This window comes from Mesoplodon densirostris, chromosome 7 (genome assembly GCF_025265405.1).
Source record: "Mesoplodon densirostris isolate mMesDen1 chromosome 7, mMesDen1 primary haplotype, whole genome shotgun sequence".
NCBI lineage: Eukaryota > Metazoa > Chordata > Mammalia > Artiodactyla > Ziphiidae > Mesoplodon > Mesoplodon densirostris.
The window spans coordinates 1,145,514-1,159,851 of record NC_082667.1 but is presented as its reverse complement, the minus strand read 5'-3'; the positions used below and the strand labels follow the sequence as shown (position 1 = coordinate 1,159,851).

At 56.5% G+C, this 14,338-nt stretch overlaps 1 protein-coding gene across 2 annotated transcripts in view; it reads right to left on the bottom strand.

Moving 5' to 3' along the window:
• The window catches only part of AP2A2 (adaptor related protein complex 2 subunit alpha 2), a 65,257-nt gene extending 59,239 nt beyond the window's left edge, over nucleotides 1-6,018 (bottom strand). For both annotated transcript variants that reach the window (XM_060103218.1, XM_060103219.1), the window contains exon 1: nucleotides 5,805-6,018. In XM_060103218.1, coding sequence (XP_059959201.1) covers nucleotides 5,805-5,871 — 67 coding nt within the window. In that variant the 5' untranslated portion in view covers nucleotides 5,872-6,018. The remainder of the gene's footprint in view (nucleotides 1-5,804) is intronic.
• Nucleotides 6,019-14,338: the final 8,320 nt, after the last annotated feature.

The window sequence follows — 14,338 nt, the reverse complement described above, 5'->3', positions numbered from 1 at the left end:
GCGCTACTCCAGGCAAGGACGACTCGAACTGTAGTAAAGTAATGAGGCGACGGAAGTTTGAACCCCGGGAATGAACTGAACAGAAGCTGCAAGCTAACTGACAGAAGTCCCTGAGACTGTGAGAAATGTGCTCCTGGGAAGGAGGGCTTATGCAGACTACTTGGCCCAAGTCAGCACGCGCTCCATCCCAGGAGACTCTCGCTGTCACAGGCACAGTGAGGTTCAAAAGAAGGTTTTGGTCTGGTTGTACAGTACAAGACTCCCTCCCCCCCCAAAAAAAAGCTACTGAACTGTATTTTTTAATAGCAATAAATGCAGTCCAAAAGTATTCCAAAATACTCATTTTTTTGTTCTATTTTTCCTACTGTGCTTTAAAAAACTATTCAGCATCAACATAGTGCCCTTTTTCAATGCTGTTCAAAGTGCAATAGAAACACATAACTGCCCTCTCAACCCCATCACACAAAGGAAGGCCGGCCACAGAAAAAGCAAAACACAAATCCCCACAGCACTGCCCGCCCTAAGGAGCTCAAGGTGCTCTAAGTACACTAAATAACTAATCTTCACGACACCCTTCTGTTGCCATCAGAAAGGATTTTAAAAGAAAAAAAAAAAAAAAAAAAAAAACAGACCTTGCAATGCAAAATACAAGCCAAGCAACCCAATTTGGATTCTGGTCTCCACACTTTTAAGCAATCCTGTAGATGGGGGTAGGTGGAGAGAACCGCACATGGGAAACATCCCGAATACAAAGAGAGGGCTGAACGCAAAACCACTGCAAGTCTCACTGGGGTTTTTTTGTTTGTCTGTTTGTTTGCTTTGGCCACGCTGCATGGCTTGCAGGATCTTAGTTCCCTGACCAGGGATCAAACCTGGGCCCTCGGCAGTGACAGCACTGGACCCCCAGGGAATTCCCTCACTGGGCTTAAATGTCAGGCAAAATGAAGACTCCAGGCTGTCTAGGGCCACAATTTGCAAAGGTGAGAAAGAAAAAGGGAGAGAATCAGGATCTGACCCAAACCACTGGCCAGAAGTTTCTGCCTTAATGAACACATGCAGCAGTCAGCCAGCCACTCCCTGTTTCCTGAGGTACCAGGAGGCTAAGGGAGCTGCACGGGGACAGAACCGCGCCAGGGAAGAGGGTGTCAGCCTCCCTGCAAAGGGGTTCCTCTCTTTCTTGGGCACAGGGCAGCTGCAGGCACATCACTGCCCTCCTTAAATCCGTAGCACCCCGACTCACACAAACTGCAAGGGCCAGACCATGGGCCCACCCCACAGCTGGGTGTCTCCCGCCTCCCCGCTGGCGGCTCCCACAGAAGCCTCGGTGGCCCCGCCTCCTTCGCTCTCATCTAGGTGGTTGCGAGCCCTGGCCCTCCTCCGATGCCGACAGTGCTGCGCAGAGGCTGTGCCCGGTGGGCAGTGACAGCGCCTGTGGCTAGGCTGGGCCTCGCCTCTCCCCTGCTGGCACCCCACAGCGCCATCCCCATACCCTTCTAGGTCCTCTTCCCAAGTCGGTCTCCAAGGCACCGTTTTAAAACAGGGCCACTTCCTCCTTATGTGGTCTTTATTCGACGCACCTTGGCCGAACCCTTACAGCCCTCTTTCCAGCACAGAGGGCGAGAGCTGATCTCTTCCCACAGCCTCAGCTCCCACCTCCACGAGGGAATGCCCACTGGAACCTATCCTGCAATTCTCCTCCTAATAAAATGACACGTTTCAACTGTGTCAACCTTCATACCAAAGTCAGGAAGATTCTGGAGAGGGAAAAACGCTAAAATCAGTAAATACAGTTTTGTAATCCAACATCTTAGGCGTCCCGTGGCCTAGTGGAAACTGCTCGTTTCTGTTTTCCAGTGAGTACCATCCCGTTTACCGCGCGGAGCTGGCAGTGAAGTCACTGAACTTACTCCGCACTGCAGCCGCCAGAGGCTGACAGAAGCCATTGACATTCTAGCTCCCAATGCAGCGTCCGTGTCCAACGCCAGTGCTGACCAGAGGGAGGGGCAGGACGGGAGGGGTGCATGCCTGTCACAGGAGTCCTGAGCACAGGAGGTGCTCGATACACACGGACATGCTGGTGGGAACTCACCTCCCACCCTGTCTGTCTCTCTGTCTGCAAGCACCTCAGGAGACCAGGGCTGCGTGCTCCATTTCTCAGAACCCCAGCAGCATTTCCACAACAAGCCCAGATGCCACCCATTATCCAAAACCTGAGGCCCACCTTGTCCCAGAACTCAGAACCGCTCAGCCTTTCGGAGGAAGCACAGCATGTGACCGTGGGCCCCCAGGGCGTCCCGGAGGCCAGCTCACAGGGAAAGGACCACACAGCTTCGTGGCAGCACAGCGCCAGACAAGTCTGCCACAGACTCACAAAAAGACTTTCCATCCTTGGCGGCTTAGAAGTTTTGAAATCTGAGCTCTGGGAGGCCGGCCTTGTGCCCAAGAACCTGCAAGTGACATTCAAGGAACACAGAGCCCCTCCTGCTCAGAGCTCCCGCCAGAGCCCTGCTCTCTGGTCACAGTAACGCAAGACGTCTTTTCCCACGGCACTCCTGAATCTTACCCTCAGGTCTATTAGATTTTTTTAAAGCCCAGAAATGCCTTTTAATCCCACAAAGACAGCCTTTCCAATAATTCCGCCACTACAAAATCCTGACACGTGTCGGTGCCAAAAAAAACAGAGCAAAAATCATTTTAAGAGGAAAGAAAAGTAATGCTGAGTATGTAGCACGAGAACACTTATCACCAGGACATTTCAACGTCTCGTAAGAGAAGCAGAGTAACCCCCCCACCCCTTCAGAAGAGCCAGAAGGGAAACACAGGGAAGAATACACAGGTATTTCCTAGAAGCAGCAACCACCAGCCTTAGCAGAAACATTCAACCAGACCAAAGCCTTCCTTCCTCCTCCAGCCTGGTGGTCCGTCCCTCCCAGGGGCCTCGTCACATACTTCCTAAATCGGTTTCTAAGGAATGTAAATTATGCAGAAGAGTGCAAAAGAAAATATGCAAGAAGAGCAATTTTTTTCAAAAAGTCAGCATTTTTTAAATGTACAGACAAGAATAAAATGAACCTTAATTTTTTTTTTTTTTTTTTTTGGCTGCATTGGGTCTTCGTTGCCGTGCGTGGGCTTTCTCTAGTTGCGGTGAGCGGAGGCTACTCTTTGTTGCGATGCGCGGGCTTCTCACTGTGGTGGCTGCTCTTGTTGTGGAGCACGGGCTCTAGGCGCATGGGCTTCAGTAGTTGCAGCACACGGGCTCAGTAGTTGTGGCTCACGGGCTTAGTTGCTCTGCGGCATGTGAGATCTTCCCGGACCAGGGCTCGAACCCGTGTCCCCTGCATTGGCAGGCGGATTCTTAACCACTGTGCCACCAGGGAAGTCCCCAAGTTAATTTTTGGGGCACTGAATTGGTTCTCTACCTGAGTCACAAAGCTCCACGGAACACGAGGACATGGGCACCTCTCAAATCCTGGAGCACAATCACTGCTACCAGCGCAAAGAGGCGCAGCACTCCAAGCCCGTCCATGGCAGCGGATCCCAAAGTGAGGCACAGCCTGAGGCAGAGCTCGCTCCTAAGTGGGGCGTTTAAGAGCCTGCGTTGTACAGAAAGGGAAAAGGGAGCTGCGGTTGTAGAGCTGCAACGCTTCAGTGATACTTCAGCTCCAAACCCACCCGTCCGTGTCAGTGGAGGAGACCAAGCTCCATGGCCGTGGCCCCGGCTGCCCTCTCCCCACAGAGCCCGGCCACCTGGCTCACCCTCACAACAGGGAAGCAGAGCCGGCCGGGCAGGGGCAGCAGGGACCCCTCTCCCCGCTACTAAGGGTTCGGCTCGCAGCAGCTCCCACCAGGGCTCGCTGTCCGACCCCACCTCCAGCCAGACCTGCTCCTCCTCCCCGCCGTGGGCACGCCCGGCGGCCTCGGCCCGCGATGCCCTTCAGCCAGAGCAGGCCCCAGCTGGGCGCTGTCTCCTCATCCACTGGGTGTCGTCTCACACCACACTGCCAGCCGGGGGGAATGATGTGGTGGGCCAGACAGACGCGGCCCCCACCCCGTGGGGCTTCCACTGCGGGGAGGGGGGGAACGGGCCACGGGGCCATGAGCTGCTGACGCTGCTCTGAGGGGAGAGGACAGCGCCACGGCCGATAAGGGGGTAACAGGACGGCGAGGAAAGCTGGCTCTGAGGAGGGGCCGTGTTACACACTGCCCCCCACACACACCCTCCGAAGGATTAGGCGCATCTTCTTGCAGAAGCTCCGTCAAGGAAGACACTGTCTTATTCACGGGTCTACACCAGGGGCTCAGGCTGGGCGTGGGGGGGCAGGGGTTGTGCCCTGCAGGGTCACAGCTGGAAACATTTTTGGTTGTCACAACTGAAGCATTTAGGCGGTAGAGACCAGGGATGCTGCAGAGCACAGGACAGCACCGCACAACAAGTGATCAGCCCCAAATGCCACCGTGCAGGGTGGAGGAAGTCTGTCTACACTCAGTCAACAGCCAAGTCTCCGCTATGTGGCAGACCCAGCACAGAACACATCTAGTTCGTAGAGGATCACTTGTGCAAGAAAGTGGGTTTCAGGCTCAGTGACCTGCCCAATGCAATTTTCTTCCAAAATGGAAGGACAGATGTGATGGCTAATTTAAGGTGGCTAAGCTTTGGCCCAAGGGGTCTCCTGAAGCAGCAGCACTCCCACACTTAGCTGTCCAAGACGCAGTACGATTACGAATATTACTGTCTATGAAATCACGTTACACAGCAAAGAAAGAGAGAAAGGATACTGCCCAACTTGTAAAAGCATAGACCTCAGGGTGTGTTTCCACACCGATTTCTTGCAGAGAAAGGGAAGGGACAGAAAATCTAACCTTCCACAGTCTGGGTCCTCCATCCCCGTCTAAGGAGGTGACGGGACCAAGGGAGGGTTCAGGACAACAGCATTTACCAGTATATGAAGTCACAAGCATTCTTTAAAATATAGCGAAACCTCAGGTGTTGAAATCCACAAACGTCTGGTGGATAACAAACAAGAAATAAAACCAGACAGGAAACTGGCTTTGTGTCTATTTTTTTAATTAGATAAAGGGGACAGCTACCTGAAAAGCAACAGGAGTTTCTGCGCACCAAAGTCAAATGTATCAGTGGACCAACAGTGCACCCACCGGCCTGCCGGCCGTTGCACTTTTTGGGGTGGATTTTTCCACTCCGAGGGGACACATGTCGCTAAGAACCCTGTCCCTGATGGAAGACAGCGGGCAGAGCAGCAGCTCCCCTAAGCCATCCCAACCCCCCACCGCCCGGTGTCCAGATTCCCTCGGGAACGAGTCATTTTAATCAGGGCCTAATAAGCCGCCAGAACCCAGGTCAAGGAGCTGCTTCCCCGGCAAGACGCGGGTTTCGCTAGTCCCACTCCCAGGGAAAAGCCACGCTGTTTTGGAAAACGCTGGGTTAAATGCTCCATTGCTAGAAAGACGGGCCGACTGCTCGAGATGACATCATGCTGGGGAGGGGCGCCTTCGCCAGAAGCCCCTCAGCGGTGCCACAGACCCGGCGCGGCTGCGGAACGCCGCCCTCACCCCCGCACCCCTGACCCCGCACCCCTGACCCCGCACCCACGACAAGTCCTCACCTCGCTCCCCACCAGCCCCCGCCCGCCAGGTCCGCGCCCCGGACCCCAGCCCCCAATCCCCGGACCCCCGCCCGCTAGGTCCTCGCCCCGGACCCCAGCCCCCGAAGGCCCCCGCCGGCCAGCCCTTCACCCCGGCCTGCGCCCCCACCCCACGCAGGCCGGGTCCAGCTCCCGGCCACTCACAGTTGCGGATGTCCGAGATGAAGACCGCCAGACCCCGCATCCCGTCCCCCTTCGACACGGCCGGCATCTTCGGGCCCGGGGAGCGGCCTGGGCTGGCGGGCCCGGAGCAGGAGCGGGCCGCGGGCCGCGGGAGCGGGAGCGGGAGCGGGAGCGAGAGCGAGAGCGGGGAGGAGCCGCCTCAGCCAAGCCGCCCCAGGCTGCAGCGCCGCTTTCGGGGCCGCCGCCGCGTGCGCGCACGCACGCACGCTCGCAGCCGCACGCACGCGCACGGTCGCTCGCGCGGCCACAGACGGCAGCCGGGGCGCGGGGGCGAGCACGTCGGTGGAGGGCCCGTAAAGGCAGGCGCGGGGCGGCCCGGAAGACCAACGCAGCGAGCGGGACTGCGCTGGGAGTTGCGGGTTCTCTTGCCCGGGGCCACCGACGCCCCGACCCCGCCCACCAGGCTCCACCGAGCCGGATCCCCAGTACCCTGACTCCCACCAGAGACCCCAGCGCCCGACCCCTGCCCGGGACGCACCGCCGCCCTGACCCCACCGCCCCGACCCTCCCCCCAGACCTGTCACCGCCCTGCCCAGCCGAGGTCCTGGGGCAGCAAGCTGTCGGCCTTGGGGGACCAGTCTCCATCAGAGCTCTGGGGGCCTGCTGCACATCACCTGGGCTGTCCAGAGCCAGCCCCTTTCTTTACAGAGGGCGAGCGGAGAAAACTCTCCACAGCCATCCCTTGACAGCACCAGGTGACCAGGGCCCAGTCTTGAATCCGATTTCTCACTGACCAACCACACCCTTTGCCACTGTTGGCACCACGAACCTCTGCAGCCTGGGGAGGTAGAGGTGAGGACGGCCACTGCGGCCCACCTGCAACGCACTGCAGGGCCCTAGGCAGGCACAGAATCCAGGGAGTTTGGAGAGCAAGGGGCCCTGCCGAGCTCTCCTTCATGAAGTAGAATGCCTTTGAAGAGGATCCTTTCTCAACTGGGATCACCCAGGCCCTGTACCTTGAACCAGCCCAGACCCACCCTGGCTCACTTCCTCAGTTCCCGCTGAGAGGACAGGCCCGGGTGGACCCTGGCCAGGAGGACGAAGCACCCAGGCTCTGGTCCTTTGGGACCCCTGGGGGGAGCCAGAAGCCATGGAGACCCGAATCCTTATAAGGCAGCAATTTCACCACCTTCCAAGACCTTCCAAAGGGCTGGCCAGCAGAGGGCTTCCTGAGGGAGAGACCCCTAGGGCCTGCATCCCCAGGCCGGGAGATTATCCTACCACAGCCAGGCCAGGGGACTCAGAGGAGGAGACTGTGACCCGCCCCTGGCAGCCACTCACAGGGCGGGGCAATGCAGAGAGGCTGCAGGGGCTCATGCAGGGCATGGACAGAGGGCAAGCTCAGCCCAGGGTGGAGGCGCCTCTGGGAGGAGGGGCTTGGAGATGGGCAGGCATCCCGCCTCCTCTCACTGCTGACCCTGAGCTTCCCAAGCCTCCTGGGATTGCTTCCCACCAGCGTGTGTGTATGTTGTGGGGTGGTCCCAGGGCCTGATGAGAAACAGCTGGCTGTACGAAAGCCCCCAGCCTCCTGCCTCCTGCCCCGCCTTCACTGCCCTGCAGATCACTTAGTCGTCAGGCTTCGGGCCTGAGTCGATGCGGCCCTCCCTGAGCACGGTCACTCCTCAGCGAGGGACAGGTCACTTTCGGCAGCATGCAGTGCTTCGTTTCTTGGGTTGGGTGAACTGGACATGTGTCCCATTGTAGCCATTGCTGGTTCCCAGGTTCTCCTTCCGTATCTAGTGGGAGGGGAGGGCCCCAACACTTGTATCGTAAAGGAGAAGAAATGAAAGCCAGGGAGCCCAGAGCCCAGGGCCGTGGTGTCCAGGGGGCTCCTGTGGCGTTAGCTGGCTGTGTCTCCACTTGTACCTGGGCCTGTCAGTTTTATGAGTGACCCAGTTTCCTTCCCATAATCTCTGGAGTGCGTTGCAGATAATAACCTTCCAGAAAATTGGGGTTGGCCGCCTGGTCCAGGCGTGGCTAGAGGCCCTGAGCAGCCATGCGTGTTCAGGGACAGGATGTGGCGTCCTGGGCCCCCAGGAGCTACCTGTGCTGACCAGGAATGATATGCCAATGATATGGACTCTGTGATGGGTGGGGACTTCGAAGGAAGCCCAACCACCTGGCGGACAGGGACAGGCTCAAGCCCCTGCCCGCTCACCTTAGGGATGTGGGAACCTGCCTATGACAGCGGGTCTCCTCTCTCGCAGCCATAAAACTGAGCCCAGAGCCACACACGGCAGATTCGGATTGTTACAAAAGAGACACAGATGGCTCAGTGGTTGAGAGTCCGCCTGCCAATGCAGGGGACACGGGTTCGAGCCCTGGTCTGGGAAGATCCCACATGGTGCGGAGCAACTAAGCCCATGCGCCACAACTACTGAGCCTGTGTGCTGCAACTACTGAAGCCCATGCGCCTAGAGCCCGTGCTCCACAACAAGAGAAGCCACCGCAATGAGAAGCCCGCACACTGGAACAAAGACCCAACACAGCCAAAAATAAATAAATAAATTAATTAATTTAAAAAAAAAAAAAGAGAGAGAGACACAGAAGGTGAATCTATGGCCTCCCCGGCTGCCCTCAGTAAAAGCTGGCACGCTGGTGGGGCCCAGAGAAGGGGGGTAGGGGGAATATGGCAGACCAGGGGACCCCAACCCCTACTTTCCAGTAGCCCCCTTCACAGCCCCTTTCCCCTCTCTGGGCAAAGTTGTCCCCATACTTGAAGACCATGTCATGACATCCCTTGAAGGGGTTACTTTGTAAGAGAAAAGTCAGTTCCCCTCAAAGCTCCCTGGCCCGGCTCCATCCCTTACGACCTGGGAGAGTCAAGTCCCAACACAAAGTCAGACACGGGGACTTCCCTGGTGGCACCATGGTTAAGAATCTGCCTGCCAATGCAGGTGACATGGGTTCAAGCCCTGGTCTGGGAAGATCCTACATGCCACAGAGCAACTAAGCCCGTGTGCCACAACTACTGAGCCCATGTGCCACAACTACTGAGCCTACGTGCCACAACTACTGAAGCCTCCATGCCTAAAGCCCGTGCTCCGCAACAAGAGAAGCCACCGCAATGAGAAGCCCACACACTGCAACAAAGAGTAGCCCCCGCGCACAGCAATGAAGACCCAACGCAGCCAAAAATACATACATACATACATACATACATACATGCATAAATTTATTAAAATAAAAAAATATCAGACCCGGATTGGAAAGGCTTAGCTGCCAGGAGAACTGCAGGAAGTTGAGTCTCTGTTGACCGAACTCTGCAGAATGTGTGTAGGATGGATTCTGAGAGAGTGGCCCAGTCCCACAGGGCACCCAGCCATCTGGATCAGCTGAGTCTGCCTGGGCAGCCGACTGCCTGGAAGCTGGACTCAGTGGCCCTGGGTTAAAACAAGGTTGAGATGCCAGAAATTCCTGCATATGATGTAGAGAAAGGAATTCAGAGATGTATTATCTCCCAGTTCTGGAGCCTGGAATTTTTTTATCAAGGTGTCCGCAGGGCTGGTTCCTTCTGAGGCTGCGACTGAGGATCTGACCCAGACCTCTGTCCTCGGCTTGTAGACGGCCGTCTTTGCCCTGTGTCTCTTCACACCATCTTCCCTCGATGCATGTCTCTCTCTGTGTCCAAATTTCCCCTTTTAACAAAGACACCAGTCATGTTGGACCCAGGGCCCATCTTACCCAGCACGAACTCATCTGAATTAATTACCTCTGCAATGACCCCAAATAAGGTCCCATTCTGAGGAGTTCAACATGTGAACTTTCAGGGGACACAATTCAACCCAAAACACACGTTTGGCGACATGATTTTGAATCCTGCCCCTCCTTTTCCATCCTACCTACTTGGAGCTCGGTTCTGATGGCTGGAGCTCCACTGTGGACCACACCCTGCACTGCGCAAGCTCGCAAGCTGCCCGTGTTTGTGCCACTGTGGCTGGGGGCTCTGCTACACCTGCCGAACCTAGATACTAATTAACACCTATTCCCATGCCCGACGGTTCTGTGTCATTGGGGTTTCTGGTGCTCTAGGGGCCTAGGACATGTCAGGATGCCCCCCACCATCCTGTCCTGTGGCTTGTCATCAAGACCACTTCACGTCCATTCCCCTTGGGCTTGAAGGGGCCTTACAAGCACTGTCAATCATCAGCCTCAGGAGCAACGCAGCTGATGACGCCAACCAGGGGAGGGGTGGAGCGTCCCCCCAGGATGCTGCCAGTTCAGGCATCCTGTTCACCCCCAGAGCAGGGAACCAGGACCTCCAGTCTCCCTAAGGTACCTGTTGAAAAATACACCCCTTTACCTTAAAGGCCGGCTCAGCCATGCTGGTAGCCAGCCAGCCGTCCATTACTGAATGGGCCTCATATTGTGGGGTGTTTTGTGGCATCTCAGGCCGACATTCACCTACTGCAGCTCCTTCCTCTAAGGGCCCAGCCAGGGTGGGCTGATGGAATATAAGCCAATTTTAAGATTAGCCTGAGAAAAACAGCCTTAGGAAAGAAAACATACCTAAAAATATCAGTTCAGGACTTTCAGCACCACTATAGCAGTTTCCTGCAGCTGCTATAACAGATAACCACAGCTGATGATTTAGGAACAGCAGAAATGGATTCTCTCACGGTTCTAGAGGCCGGAAGTCCAAGATCAACATGTGTGCAGGGTTGGTTCCCCTGGAGGCTCTGAGGGGGACTCCATTTCCCACCTCATCTAGCTTCTGGTGGCTGCGGGACCCCTCAGCCCGTGGCCTTCTCCCCTGCGCCTGTATCTTGGACCTTCCTCTCTCTCCTCTTATAAGGATCCCAGTCACTGGACTGAGGTCTCACCCTAAATCCAAGATGAACTCCTCCCGAGATCCTAAGTCACATCTGCAGAGACTCTATTTCCAAAGAAGGTCACCGTCACAGGTGCTGTGGTAGGGACGTGGACAACCTTCCAGGGTCCACCGCTCCACATGCCCCATGACAGCCACCAAGAAACGCTGCCCATTTGGCTTCGTCGACACACGTACCACCCCTCCCCTTCATTATGGGGTATTTTCACGTGGGTTGTGGGATGGCGAGAAGCATTAAAACCCATGACTGACACCACAGAGCACGCAACCCTGTGCACGGCCACTTGCCCATCGCAGAAGTCTACCTCGGGGCTTAGCATCTGCCCGGCCACTGACTGGACAGCTACATGCCAGACAGCACACGATGCCCAAGTCACAGCAGTCACCCCGGTCCCGGCCAGATGGGCTGGTGGGGGTGGGACACAGCAGATCTGCTGTGCTGGCTCTGGAGCCATATCTGGAAGCTTCCGCTGCACATGACTCGCCGTGCTCCCTCTCCCTTCTTGCTCTGGACTTTGCTTATTCCAGCACCCAGGGAGGGTGTCTCCATCCACGAGCTGGAGGAGGGCTCGGCAGCAGGAAATCCTTGCATGTGTCCCTCTTCCTGGCCTCAAAGCTGAATGTTTCTAGGCCCAGTAGTGATAGGACAGTGATAGTGGCTTGGGCCCTGCCCTTGGCGTGACCCCTGGCCAAGCCTTCCCCATTAAAATAGGACAAGGCACGGGTGGCCCCTGCCAGGAAAACAACTTACCTTGTGCTGACTTGGCAAATAAAGAGAGGCTCAGGGCTGCCCACGGGGCCAGGGACCCCACCCTCGCCCTACCCAAGAGCACTGGCCACCCCAGGGAAGACACAAGCCCGACCCCAGGAGCCCCACGGCCACCGGGCACCCCCAGCAACAAGGTATGAGTGCTCTTGGGGTGTCGACCAGGTACTGGGCTCCCCATAATAAGACAGAGATGCCCTCCAGGCCCTCCTGGAGAGGCAGCCTCAGACTGGGGATCCTCGGCTGGCCGCATGCCCCCAAGGCGGGGTGCTCTGGCCCTGCACGTGTCCCCAGAACATGGGGGAGGGGCCCAGTGGCAGCAGGAGAGCTTGCCTCTGAAGGCCCTCTTGCTCCACGGGGCCTGTATCTGCCCTTGCATGTCCTCTGGTGCCCACTGAAACAGGCGGGGGGCAAGGAGGAGGATAGAGCAAGGGTGGGCAGACCTGGGCTCGCAGCTCAGAGCCTGCACCTGGCAGGGCAGGCTGCTCCTCAGGCTGCCAGGGCCTGAGGAAGGGCCAGGGATGGGGGCTGAGGGTTAGGGTTTCGGGTCTGAGCAAGGAGTTTATACTCAGATTTACATTAAATTTAAATAATTAGGATTCGATTTATTAAAGTTATAATTTCAAAATCTAATTTTTTAACCTGCTAAGTTCCGTTTTACAAGCCCATATTCCCTTCATAAGCCTAGCAGATTTTATGGTTGTTTTTAAGGGGCCTCTGAATAATATTTTGTGCCATCGACAAACTCAAGCATTTTCAGCATTTCAAACTGAATTTATAAATTAAGTATCTTTCACTTCCATTTATGTACTCTGGTTTGTCTGAAATGACAACAAAATCTCGGGTGCTTCAAGAACTCATGCACTCAATAGATTAAATATTTAAAATGGTGAACCCCAAGTTGTCTCAAATGTTCCAGGAACATGCACTACCAAATGTGTTCAAGTCTCACTTCATCTGTAAATGCTAACACTTTGGTTCAGATTCTCTTAAAACTTCCTATGCCTCATTCTAAATCTTCCTGTGGCTGGACCCATTTAAATAAGTCAGCTTTCAATCTAGGTGCTGGGGCCCCTTGGCACCAGCTCTGCCAGCTGGGAGGCTGACAGCTTTGTGCTCACAACTCCGAAGACCCCCAAACCCTGCCCGGTGGGGGCTCTGAAGAGGGGGGCTGGCGCCAGTTTCCCTGTCCCTCCTGCCTCCCTGCTCTCGGGGTCTGCCATGCTGGACCAGAGTGAACCCTGAATGGATTTTGCAATTCTTTATTTTTTTTAATTTTTATTTATTTATTTATTTTTGACTGCCCTGAGTCTTCATAGCTGCACCTGGGCTTTCTCCAGTTGCGGCGAGTGAAGGCTACTGTTCGTTGAGGTGCACGGGCTTCTCATTGCAATGCCTTCTCTTGTTGCGGAGCACAGGCTCTGGGCGCGCGGGCTTCAGTAGTTGTGGCACATGGGCTTAGTTGCTCTGTGGCATGTGGGATCTTCCCGGACCAGAGCTCGAACCCGTGTCCCCTGCATTGGCAGGTGGATTCTTAACCACTGGACCACCAGGGAAGTCCAACTTTGCAGTTCTTTAGCTCCAAATATCTCTGCTCTCAAGGGATCCTAAGGCGACTAAATGTCTTCCTCACTAAGAGAACTTTGCCCTTGCTGGGATATCCTTGGCATTCCTAGGGCTGCATTCAGCATTGCTTCCTGGGGCCCTCTCCAGAGCTCTGCCTGACCTGGGGTCACTACCCACAGGTCAGGCCTCAGGGCTGAGCTGGGTGCCAGGAACGCAGAGATGCCCAGTGACACTTGACGGTTGGTACGTGACATGCCTCATCACACCCACCAGCCCCCAGCCCCTGGGAAGACCGTGGGAGTTGTCTGGCAGAAATAGGAGGAAGAGAAAGAAGGAAACCTGAGTAGGAAGAAAGAAAACGAAGTTCAGTTCAGGGAGTGGCCTCTTGAGCAGCAGAAATGGGGAAACAGCCGTGCAGCAGGTCCCAGGGCTGGCCGAGCAGGGACGGGCCATGCGGTTTTCTGCAGGAAACTGCTGGGAACAGCTAGGGATGGGTGGAGAATCTGTCAGCATGGATCAGGTGTAAAATGCCTTGTGATTAAAACCGTTGGCCACTGTGCCCTCAATCCGTCCCAGAGGCGCACTGACTCCCCTTGCTGGGGCTGAAAGGTTGGGGGGGGGGCGGTTACTGTTAGCCTCTGGAGGGTTCCAGCTTTGTGGGATTTGCATGTGAGAAGTGCCACAGTTCCTGGAGGCGAGGACAGGGAGAGCACTGACTCTAGAATATGTGGGATTTACGATGTTCAGGGGCCATCCAGAGGGCCTGGAGCACATGTCCCTGCTCCAGACAGCGTTGTGGGCACCACTGGCCCCTGGATGGTGACCAAAACCAAGGAGTGAGAAGAGCTCACCCGGGGAGACATGGGGGCTGACGGAAGAGGGCTAGGCTAGCGAGCGGCCACCAGGCGGTAGGAGGAAAGCCTGGAGAGGCGATTCCCGCGTTCAAGAGAGAACGTGGAATTCCGGATGTCGAACCTGCGCGGCACCTGCGGCCCTGGAACCCACGGCGCGCCCTGGTGGTCACCCACGTGGTCGGAACGCGGACGTCGCACCGGGAGCCCAGCCCTCCACCGAGCGTGCGCTGCCGGGGCAAGGGGACAGCGCGCTCCCCCGAACCCAGACCACTGGGCCACCTGTCGAGCGAGGGCGTTAGGTTCCCGAGAGAGTCCGGGTCCCGCGGAAGGCCGGGGTCGGCACGCGAGACCGTCTCTCGGTCCTCCCATCGCCCAAGTCTGGACCCCACCCGCCTCGGGCGGGTCCCCTCCTCTCCGCCCGCTTCCCCGCCCTGCCCAGCCCGGTCCACCCCGCCCCTTAGCCTCCTCCGCCCACATC